This window comes from Haliotis rufescens, unplaced genomic scaffold, assembly GCF_023055435.1.
Source record: "Haliotis rufescens isolate VD_foot unplaced genomic scaffold, xgHalRufe1.0.p SCAF_6, whole genome shotgun sequence".
Taxonomy (NCBI): Eukaryota; Metazoa; Mollusca; class Gastropoda; order Lepetellida; family Haliotidae; genus Haliotis; species Haliotis rufescens.
The window spans coordinates 3,347,073-3,359,338 of NW_025964334.1; the positions used below are offsets into that span (position 1 = coordinate 3,347,073).

Here is a 12,266-nt window from a genome sequence, read left to right on the forward strand (position 1 = left end):
CATGTAAGTTTAACGTTGGGGGAAAGCCGCAAGTGACGAAGACGAGATACGATTATCCAGAACACGGACATGGTGCTGTCAAACCACGGATACAAAGTCTGAATCTGGGATTTGAACCCTCCATTAGCTGATCCTGGCATGGCTAAGGGACGGAACTCTGTACAGCCAATTCACGCGTCTTCTTTGTCTGTTTGTTTGTTTGTTCCAGCATATTCCAGCTGAATGACGGCCTGTAAATATTCAGACAATCCAGTGATTGACATCATGAGCATCGATCCACGCAATTGTGATTCAATGATATGCTTTAACCAAGTCAGCGAGCCTGACCACCTGATCCCGTTAATCGCCTCTTACGACAAGCATAGTTGCCTTTTAGGCCAAGCATGGGTTGCTGAAGACCTATTCTACCCCGGATTTTCACAGGTCCGTCTTCTTTGACCTCCCTCGTCTTAACTGTAAAAATAACTGTAAAAAAACGATTGTGCTGCTGAGTATGTGTTCACAATACTGTTGGAGTCAGATCGATACGAACTCTGTGTAAGGCGTCTGTGATGGAGACTGAAATGGTGTGACTCCGAGACATATTCACGGATAACGTTCGAAGAAATGAAACCTGGTTTAAACTTCTAATTCAAAGTTATTTTCTGAAGGTATTTGTAGCGAAGAGCTGAAAATTAAATTCATGAAAGCTGCTTTTTACTGTACTGTAATAGCATTACAAGTAACAGTGGTTTGGAGAACTGACGCATAATATATTGTGTTTGGGCTGGTCGTGTGTACTCTACTTATTGTGTTATGTAGATTCAATGTATTGCAGCTATTGATTTAACTCGGCATGATCATCTTGCTAACGTGTATATCAACCCAAACTAACCAATTTGGCTTTGCCCAATTAAACGTGTATATCTAAATACCATTTAGATTCTGGTCTTGAACGATACACGCATATATTCATGAAGGGAAATTATTAATATTGTCTGACATTTGGTGGTTCAGAAATATTTCCCCAGACATGCGACGCCCCCAATATCTGTGCATCTGCGGAGTTAGTGAATGAAACGGGAACAATCTCGAGCATCACGACCCGAATCACACGGAATTACCGACTAGTGGACGATAGTGTGAGCACTGACTAGTGGACGATAATGTGAGCACCGACTAGTAGACGATAGTGTGAGCACGGACTAGTGGACGATAGTGTGATCACTGACAAGTGGACGATAGTGTGAGCACCGACTAGTGGACGATTGTGTGAGCACCGACTAGTGGTCGATAATGTGATCACCGACTAGTGGATGATATTGTGAGCACCGACTAGTGGACGATAGTGTGAGCACCGACTAGTGGATGATATTGTGATCACCGACTAGTAGACGATAGTGGGAGCACCGACTGGTGGACGACTGTGTGAGCACCGAGTAGAGAACGATACTGTGAGTACCGACTAGTGGACGATAGTGTGAGCATGGGGAATACATTCTCCGCTAAAAGAACAATAAGATGATACTTATCAAATAATTCAATTCTGCCACTTTCATTGACGGGGACACGGGTGGTCCAGTCGTCTAAGGCGCCGCGATTCGCTGGGCAGAGTTGCGTCCCTTGGCACGTCGGAAACCTATGATTGTAGGTTCGTATCCCGGTTCGCCCCGATTATGTTTCTAGATTTGTCAGCACCATACCCCTGCTCGTGGGTTTCAAGTGGTAAACGTATCCTACACTAAGCTGGCACGCCGTGAAATAACTGGAATACTGTTAAAAGAGGCGTTAAACCCAACTTATGGTCACTAATCACACGATTCCTGCAAATGACGGTCACTTTGTCTGTATGTCTATGTGTCTGCAGAGTCAGTGTGTGGCATGGTCTCCATACAAAAAGACATTTGTGTGAAAATGTGTATTACCTCGCCTGAGCTGAGAGAAACATTGAAGTAATTAATCAACAAGCTGTTCACGCCCACTGCACTGGTTAACGTCGTCAGTTCTGGTAGGAAACACGCATGCGCATATTCTTTGGGAAGCGTCATTGTTATCTTCCACACTGATTGTCTATACAATGAGTGGCGTCACACAACAATGTACTTTGATCGTGCTAAATGAGACGGCCTGGCCACAACACTTGATCTGAATATAAAGCAGGTGCAAAACACTCCGATTTCTTTTTTGATTTCGGACTTTTAACTTGGCATATTGAAGGTTTTGCGACAAAAAAAACATGAATACTTACTCTATGGAATATATAAAAACGTAAGTAGTCCTACCGTATGATTTGTATATCGCTAAAGGTTACAGACAAGCTAAGGCTGGTAGACTCTGCGGCGGTGTAATCTTGACGGTCAAAAACACAATAACCACATACTGCCAACAAATAACAACTGATACAGATAACGGTGTGTGTTTAAAGTTTGACAAAGCATTGTGTAACAGCAATGCTATTTTTACTCAAAGCTATTTTGGGTTGAGTCACGTCCGGAGTGATCGCTGACTTTGTGTGCTGGCGATAAACTGCCTCACTTTGACAGTGTGGGTTCGAATCCCGGACGGGACCAAAAAGACTCCATTAATCTGCACTTTACAAAGAAAGTTGGTTGGTTGGTTGGTTTGTTGTCCAGCAATAGTCCAGCTATATGACGGCGGTCTGTAAATAATCGAATATGGACCAGACAATCCAGTGATTGACATCATGAGCATCGATCCACGCAATTGGGATCGATGACATGTATCAACCAAATCAGCGAGCCTGACCACCCGATCCCGTTAGTCGCCTTTTACGACAAGCAAAGTCGCCTTTTACGGCAAGTATGGGTTGCTGAAGATCTATTCTACCCCGGAATCTTCACGGGTCTACAAAGAAAGTGTTATCCCAAAACATAACATTTGTTACATTTGACCTCTTTCTAAATGGCATCGTCTGTTCATGTTCGCACGTTCAAGTTATAATGCCGAGAATCTAGAAACATCGTATAAATATAGATGTGGTGTGTATTAAGTTACATTACTTTTAGATATTCTTAATAATTCGTACCCTTCAGTTAATGAAATCACAAGTATATTGGAAACTAATATCAGTCGTGGTTAGAAATGTTTGTAAACATTATTCTCAATGCAGCCGAATGTATGAAAACCCTGTTACAAATATTAACACTCCACATATAAAAGGGTTTTATAATTTGATCTGTGTACGGGCTTACCTGAAGCTAGACGACATCTGAGAAAACTCCGACAAAACCAGTCAAATGAAAGTAAAGATATTTAATGTCACATAAGTGAGTGAGTGAATATGATTTTATGCCGTCTTTAGCACTACTCCAGCAATATCACTGCAGGAGTCAACATTGTACCCATGAGGGGAATCGAACCCGGGTCTCCGGTGCCACGAGCAAACGCTTTAGCCACTAGACTATCCCATCCTCACTATATCGCCACTATATTGTCACACATATATATGCAAAGTATCAAAATAGTGAAAACAGCTATACCACCGACCATGTAGAATGCCTTGTGTTGATATATGCATTCTGGAGTCGCCCATCATAAAACAAGAGAATCAGGCAGCAATCTCCACATGATGTTATCATTGAAATGCTAATGTTTTCATAACTTTCTATATTCCAATCTTAAGAAATGTATCTTACAAGATATTTGATTCTGGTGTGTTTCCTGAGTCCTGGACGAAGACAACCATTATTCCATTTCATAAGGCAACAAACACAATCCAAATAATTACAGAGGAATATTTATTATATACATAAGTGTGAAAGACTGAGTTTTACGAAGTTGAGGAAAGTGCTATTTTCATTTCAGTGAACATAACAATTCCTATATATTTCCCTGCAGAGAACATAACTCTTGATATTTCACGTCACTCGATGAGGAAAACATGATATTTCGCTCGACACTTGAAATATCCTCTATATCTCCTTTGTGTGAAGTTTGTGAAAAGTATTCCTCAATATTTAATAGAAGACTTTGTGGCTGTTAGAGATAAAGAAACATAAACTCAAGCTGGTTTTCGACGGGCATATTCTGCATTGTATCATGTTTTCACGCTAAAGCGATGGTATTAAATGTTTATCAAAGAAGATAAAGAAACTCCACGTTGTCTTTGTTGAGCATTCGATCCTACTGTTCGTATTTCAGCTTTGGAGTTGTTTGTACGCATCTGGTTTAAGCGGGAGAATGTTAAAAGCCCTTAAAGCCATCTGTTCATTGGAGTAAGCATGTGCCAGATGCAGTGCTGGCTATGTTGACTGTCCTATTGGTTTAAAACAAGGTTGTATATTAAGCCCGCCTTTATTCTCCTTCATCAATCAATTATCTTTGGAAATTTTAGACAACATCAAATATGACGTACAATTTTTCCTGATGTACTTGAAATCTTTTTGATGATGTTTGCAGATGTGATGATGTTATACTTGTATCTGATGTGGTATGGGGGTTACAGATTCGTATGCAGATGTATGGGGTTAAAAAGTAAATCAAGACAGGACAAATATTGTGGTATTAAGAAGAGGTGAACGTTTATCGAGAAATGTAAAATGGTTACATAAAGGTGAAAATCTTTCAAGGGTTGACTCATACAGATATTTAGGAATATTTTTTTCATCTACAGGTAAAACATGAATAAATGTATTTTAGATTTTACTTCATCCAGAAGTAGACGTGCGTTAATGTGAGTGATCCATCATTCTATTAACATGGTTTGGTTGACCCATCTGTGTTCTTTTAGGATATTCGACACCCAAATTCATCCCACTTTATTATATGACTCTGAGAGGTGGGATATAAACAGATTTGAAAAGATTGAAACTGTCCATTTAATTGCTTGCAAGACATTTCTCAAGGTTGGTCCCCTGACACTTGATGTACGTATCCCCGTGTTGTGGGGTTTCGGACGCCAGACACACAAGCTTAGTTTTCTCTCTAATCACGCGAACAACTGTAAAACATCTCATTCACTTATAAAAAAAGACAACTTTCTCTAAAAGACAAGCCATCCTCTGCGTGTTTACAATGTCGACGTCTTTGTGATGCTACACCCTTACTCCGCCAAATCCAGTTGGCACTATATAGTGAAGATGTCAGGGATAGTCGGCAGTGTTGATGATGGTGCGAGTCCACGCGACTAGTGTCAAGGCTCGTTGACAACTGCATCTCAAATGTTCATCTCATATGATTAATATGAGAACGAGAGCACCACCAGGGCAAACTGTGAATGCACTCAATCCGGCCTCTGATATCCGAACTGAGAGCGTGATATCAAGTCACAGTAGTAATTTCCCTCACTGGCGAGACGTATGAGGATGTAATATCAGATGATGGAATAATATCTATACCGAAAATATAACAATTTTATTAATTTGGTCATGTGCTCAACGCGGTCAGTTATAGCTGAAGAGTTCTCGTTCATATTTATGTGCTTACCAGGAGGTGGGGCGGTCGGGTAGTCTAGTGGTTCTAATTAAAGCGTTCGCTCGTCACGCTGAAGACCCGGGTTCGATTCCCGACATGGGTACAATGTGTGAAGCCCATTACTGGTGTCCCCCGCCGTGATATTGCTGGAATATTGCTAAAAGCGGCGTAAAACCCCACTCACTCACTCACTGACTACCAGGATATTGCAGGACGTTGTGATTTCGAGAGATTGACAATGACACATTGTCAACTATATTTCTTCACTATCTTGATAAACACAACGTATATTTTTCACCCACAGGCTCTAATATCGATGTTTGGCTCGAACTACATATAACTCGACATAAACAAATATATAATATATACTTATGTCGAGTTATCCGTAGATCGAATCGATACAAGTGATCAATCTCGTGGGAGGGAGACATACAACTAACTCCTCTCAAAGATAAAACGTCAGAAAAACAGCAGTTAAATACATTGTCGTTTTTATAGCTTCAATCAATTTGTAGTATTGACAAAATGGGAATTCCCTTGTGGCGTGTCAGGTCACGTGTTGTTTGAAGTCTTTTGTCATTTGTAATGGCTCGATGACTATCTTTAAAATTTGATTATTGTTACATTCCAAGGCAAACAGTACACTAAACCAAATAAGCATAAATACAATAAAGGAAGTCGGCACGTACATGTCATAATATTAAACGTCCAAACGGTTACTTTACGAGGGTGTATGTGACCAACACAACAAACATCACAGAAGACATTGGCACATTCGACATATTAATGACGAGAATGAAACTAATTGAGATAGATTCAGTTATTAGATTGATGGAGCGGTCTGGCGGTGTAGCCATGCTGCCCATCTGACATTTCAACAGCAATCGAGTGTGGGCATTGTGGAGCGGTGAATACAGCCGGAGTTGCTTCAGTGAGTGAGTGAGTGAGCGCGTGCGTGAGTGAGTGAGGTTTTACGCCGCTTCTAGCAACATTCCAGCATTATCACGGCGGAGCCATTAGAAATGGGCTTCAGAATGGATGTGTAGGTGGAAACGGGTATCTAATCAGGCTTTCAGTCGGTCGTTTGTATCATTAAGCTGATGTACCGCTATTTTCCCAACACATATCTATATGACCATTTTGTACTGCTTGTTTGTTTGTTGTCTAACGCCACACTCAGCAATATTCCAGCTGTAAATAAATCAAGTAAATCTGTAAATAATCGAGTCTGAACCAAACATTCCAGTGATTGACATCATGAGCATCGATCCACGCAATTGGAATACGATGACATGCATCAACCAAGTCACTGAGCCTGACCACCCGATCCTGTTAGTCGACATGTGTCATTTAGTCCCATGTGGAGCTTACATGCCGCGATATAGTTCACATTCCGGTCAATGCGGCGTTACGTTGGTCTGTAGGATCAACGCGGAGATCGGGTGGCGTCAAGGGCCGCAGTGTCTATCAAACAGACAAGTCATTGCCTGAAAACGAAGGTCGGTTTTAGCCCCCACCCAAGTCCCCACCTACCAACACACCCAAACACCCACCCAACACAAACACCATCTCCACCGTCATTCACCTTTGACACCCTCACTCACTTTAGTTGCGAGACTGGAAAAGAGTTCCTGCTTCCAATATCAATTTTAAAAATATGTTAAACTATATTTTTAATGTTCCTAATGCATAACATATTCGGAAAAAAAGACTATTTCAAAATAAATTGTTTCAAGTTATGTTTGTTCCTGTATACTGTTTGATGTGATGTGAGCTATGACTTTCACTTTATTAAACAAGATGGAGTTTGATGAGTCTACTCACGTGCAGTCTATTTTCCTAGACTGTGCGACACAGGACACGGCAACGAGGACCAAGCCGAGGACAACCATCACTCTCTCATAGGACGCGCCGTGACACATCATGGCTGTAAAATAAAGATCAGACCGTATAGTCGGCGGATCAATGGTGACGGGCTGTACAGTCGATGTGTCGGTGAATGGGCCCTTTACTACCATTCAATAGCACCGACCTCGACATAGATTTGCATAGATCACATAAACTTTGTCCCTGAAGGCTCACCAATTTGTCAATCACATGAAACACGCTGTGGTGTATTTGTAGGTGTGAGTGAAAAGCTTCCGGAGACACTTAACCAATCGCCTTGCCGCCCGGCCTCGATGCTTGGGGACTAACATGTCTGAATGAAAGACAGAGAAATATGCATGTGGGTCGTTCTGCGACTCGTACTTGAGGAGGTGCGGGGGTGGGGGTGGGGGTGAGGCAGGGGGTGTTCCCCCTTGATGCCTAAAACCAAGGTTGGACGAGTTGGGCCGACCGCCGCTTTCAGCAATAATCCAGACATATCGGTATGGTACCAACAATGGGTTTATTGAAAATATTATTGGGTTATGTCTATCGGGAACTAATGAAATAAGTTTTGTTGAATTATTGCCAAATCGTGTTACTCAAAGACCTAAATATAGCTTTGAAGACAATGCGGTGCTTATGTCTAACGTTATCGACAAAGCTGAATTTCTAAATAATGTTTAAACGTCAATTCCCAGCTAAAGAATAACTACTAACATTCATATTTGAAGTAGCAGATTGATCCGCCGTCACATGATCCAGGTATAGAAACAAAGAAACATACAAAGAAATAAGTTCTTCCAGAAAACAATGTGTGAAATACGTAACTCAACCAAATGATGAATATCATTTCATTTGGATAATATTATTATCTGACAACGTACGGACAAACTATTTACCATTCCAGATCACGAAAGCATACACTCATGTATCCGTGGTTTGACTTGTAATGAGAAAATGAGTTTAAACCACTTTAAACCCTGCTTCAGCTTCATCACGGCTACAGGGTAGTCTCATGGGTGATGGAGGCTAACAAATACGGTGATACCCACGAGCATGGCAATGATGCTGTGATTCACAACCAGCAGATCCTTGCACGGTTAAGGGACACAACTAGGCATTGCAACTCGCGGGGTTATTAATAAGGCCCGTTGGTAATCCAGTCAATACCAAACACGCACTGTATTCTGGATTTGGATATTCTGAGATTCAATTGGCTTCGTGATGCCAGTGCCAGATGTTCCGAGTTGGTCAAATTACCCTGGCTTCCCCTGTGTTCATGTTATCCGTTGTATTACGCATCCCGGGCTTGTCAAGTTATGTTTGTGTTGGGATCGTGCCTGCTGACAAATTGGACTATTAACCATTAGTCAGGTCGTACTATACGTATGTCTTCTCCTTGTCAGGACTGATCTGTAGCCCTGGATGTCGACTGCTGGTCTTAATCTAGGACAGTAGCATGGCGACAGTTCACACTGCAGTGACGTTTCAACTCCCCCTCCCTTCTCCCTCACCCCCTCACACTCGTTTCTTGCTCTTGCTTCCCCTTCTTCCCTTAATCCCTTACTCACCCCTCTCCCTCATCCCTAGTTCCTCTTCTCTCTTCTAACAACCTAACCCTCACCCTCGCCCCTCGCCCCTCACTCCACACCCCTCGCGAATCATCCCTCTCTCCTCACCCCCTCGCACCTCACCCCCACCCCTCGCCTCTCACCCAACACCCCTCGCGAATCATTCCTCTCTCCTCACCCCCTCGCCTCTCACTCCACACCCCTCGCGAAACATCCCTCTCTCCTTATCCCCTCACTCCGCACCCCTCGCGAATCATCCCTCTCTCCTCACCCCCTCGCCTCTCACTCCACACCCCTCGCGAATCATCCCACTCTCCTCACCCCCTCACCCCACACCCCTCGCGAATCATCCCTCTCTCCTCACCCCCTCACCCCACACCCTCGCGAATCATCACTCTCTCCTCACCCCATCACCCCTCGCCCCTCACCCCACACCCCTCGCGAATCATCCCTCTCTCCTCACCCCCTCACCCCACACCCCTCGCGAATCATCCCTCTCTCCTCACCCCCTCACCCCACACCCCTCGCGAATCATCCCTCTCTCCTCACCCCCTCGCCTCTCACTCCACACCCCTCGCGAATCATCCCTCTCTCCTCACCCCCTCAACCCACACCCCTCGCGAATCATCCCTCTCTCCTCACCCCCTCGCCCCACACCCTCGCGAATCATCACTCTCTCCTCACCCCATCACCCCTCGCCCCTCACCCAACACCCCTCGCGAATCATCCCTCTCTCCTCACCCTCTCGCACCCCACCCGTCGCGCCTCACCCCTCTCCCCCTGCCCACGCCCCTCCTGACTCCCCGCCTCGCTCTTCCACCCGTCTCTCCCCTCACACCCGATTTCACAATTGCTAAAAGCGTTCCACAAAAATACCATTCGGTCGCGAAACATGGTGATAATGGTTCATTTGACCTGGCATCACCCGTCCTAAGCCACATCTATGCGTGCAGTGCAGGTTGAGACCCAGTAACGACACATTAGAGATACTATCGGCGCCACTAGTCCCTACCCATGCGTGTGGGAGGAACGTTATACGTACTGACTGAATGCTGCTCTGGAGCTTTCCTTTCTATTTTCCACATATATAACTTAAATATTCTCTGTGGACGTACAGAAGGTAAGCTCCCTGCAATGTCACCGATATAGGCCCAGGATACAATGGTAATACAGAGTCGGAGACTCGGGGTGCCAGTTTGTTTCTAATACACATTGCCTTATATATGTACATCGGCCGATTTTGATGTGTATTCGTTTGTGGACGACATTAATACAGTAAACTTGTGTATAGGTATAATAGTCCATTCTTAAAAACAATGACCTGGTCTTATCCAATTTAACCACTGTGCAGGTTCAGGGTGGAACTGGATACCTGGTCCGCAGGAGACCTCTCCCTTAACTGCTAATTCATTTACAAAAAGAGTGAACAATAGCGGACTTAAAATACAGCATTGTCTTAGCCCCCAAAGGGCACTCAAAAGCATGGTAACCATTATTATTAGCCCTGACACAGGCTTTAACACATTTGTAAAACTTGAAGAAAGTTTACAGATATTCCATAATTTAACTCTAGTACTAGGTGAAATGCGTTCTTAAAATCAACAAAAAGTGCATATATTTTCCGCTTATTCTAGACAGGTAACGTTGGATGACAGCTTGTAAAATAAAAATACTGTCAATAGTGCTATAGCCTTTGCGAAAACCTGCTTGTGATTCCACAGTATTAACACAAGTGTTGGACCAATAAGTTAACCTACTGTTTAGCACTGTTGTATATGCCTCTCTAATTCCTTTGTAATTGTGCGGGTAGTGAGTATCACCTTTCATGCAGTGGAATACTTATGCCAGTACACAATGAAGCTGGAAAGTAGCCTGTACTAAGCAATATATAAAATACAAGTTCCATACATGGTACAATAATGTCTTTTGCAGCTTTAGAGAAAATCTGGGATTACATAATCAATGCCCGAAGATTTATTACATTTCAAGTCCCTAATTGCTTTAAATATTTATTCCTTCGTAAGAGGAGAGTCTAATATTTCTTTAGTTATGTCAGCAATATAACTGTTTGCATCAGTTCTGCTGGCGAAGGCACCTTCGCCGTCATCATCCTTCAAGTCATGTTCGACCGCCTCCGTGGTCTAGTGGTAGAGCGTCCGCCCGGAGAGCGGAAGGTTCGGGGTTCGATCCCTGGCCGCGTCATACCAAATGACGTTAAAAGATGGAACTTGTTGTTACCCTGTCTGGCGCTCGGCATAAAGGGGCTAAAACAAGGACTGGTCGGCTCGGAGTCAGTATTCATGTTAAACTGCGGCATGGTATCTCAGTGGGCTAGCACTATAAATCGGCATCAGTCCGGACTAGTACAAGCAGTTACACAAACACACACACATACGTGCATGCACGTCGCTATATAAGTGCAATAATCTTGGACGCGACGTTAAACCCAATATCACCTCACCTCACCTCAAGTCATGTTCAGGAGTGTCCAATAATCTTTTAAAATATTCAAATCACTTTTCAGTCGTTACTGGCGACTTATGTAAATCTGTAACCTTGAGTTGTTATAGAGTCCTCCGAAGTCTTTTGACTTCATGCATGCTGGATAATAATTTATCTTTCATTTTGTCAGAATGTAGACGTTTCTTATCACGTAAAATACTGGTATATATATTCCGATATTTCATGTACAGTTATAATTAGGCATTATCCTTGCATCGTCCAAAACATTTAAACAAACTGTCTCTTTCCATCCTATAAAGTGAACATTCTTTATCACACCAAGGTTGTTGCTCTTTTGGGTTATAAGTGTTATGTGAGCTCGGGGCCTGGATTGCTCGGGGTCGTAGGATTCTTTGGTTGTTGACTTCATCACTGGTTCTGTTCGTTGCTTTCCAGGATTGCCACGGTCAGTCTCAGGCTGGTACTGGTTGTCTTTGATTATGAGGTTCTCGTTCTTGAAGTGGCCATGTTTGTTGTCATCTTTAAGTTGTCTCATAGTACAGCGCTGTTCGATTGTGAGGTAATTAGAGATTCCAAGTGAGTCCTTTCTTAGTTGGTCTCTCAGGCCCAAAGCCCAAACTTTGTCCTCACAATAAAAAGATCAGACGAACATAGGTCGAGGTCATCGGTTTTCCTTATTACCTGCTCTGTGTGCTGTGGCTAATGAATCCATGGTTAAAGGGAGGTCGTCTGCTTTAGCATTTCTGTTCAAAATATCACAAACAATTCGGTTACACTCTGCAATTCTTTCATTCTCAGACAGACATTATTTTTCCTGCTATATTGATCCTTTTTTTAAATTCCATTCTCAGTCTCTAGTCTGTCCTCAAGTTTCTTCAAAACTGTTTGGTCGCCTGATCTTCATTGACAGTAACTACTTTTCTCGTTAATGTAACTAAGATATACTATAGG

The 12,266-nt window shown here is 43.0% G+C and overlaps 1 protein-coding gene across 1 annotated transcript in view; it reads right to left on the reverse strand.

The window, feature by feature from the left end:
- Positions 1 to 12,266, reverse strand: part of LOC124113498 — a 54,686-nt gene that overhangs the window by 20,665 nt on the left and 21,755 nt on the right. Inside the window, exon 2 of the mRNA XM_046473864.2 lies at positions 7,237 to 7,339. Within this exon, the coding sequence (XP_046329820.1) occupies positions 7,237 to 7,337 (101 nt within the window). The 5' untranslated portion in view covers positions 7,338 to 7,339. The remainder of the gene's footprint in view (positions 1 to 7,236; positions 7,340 to 12,266) is intronic.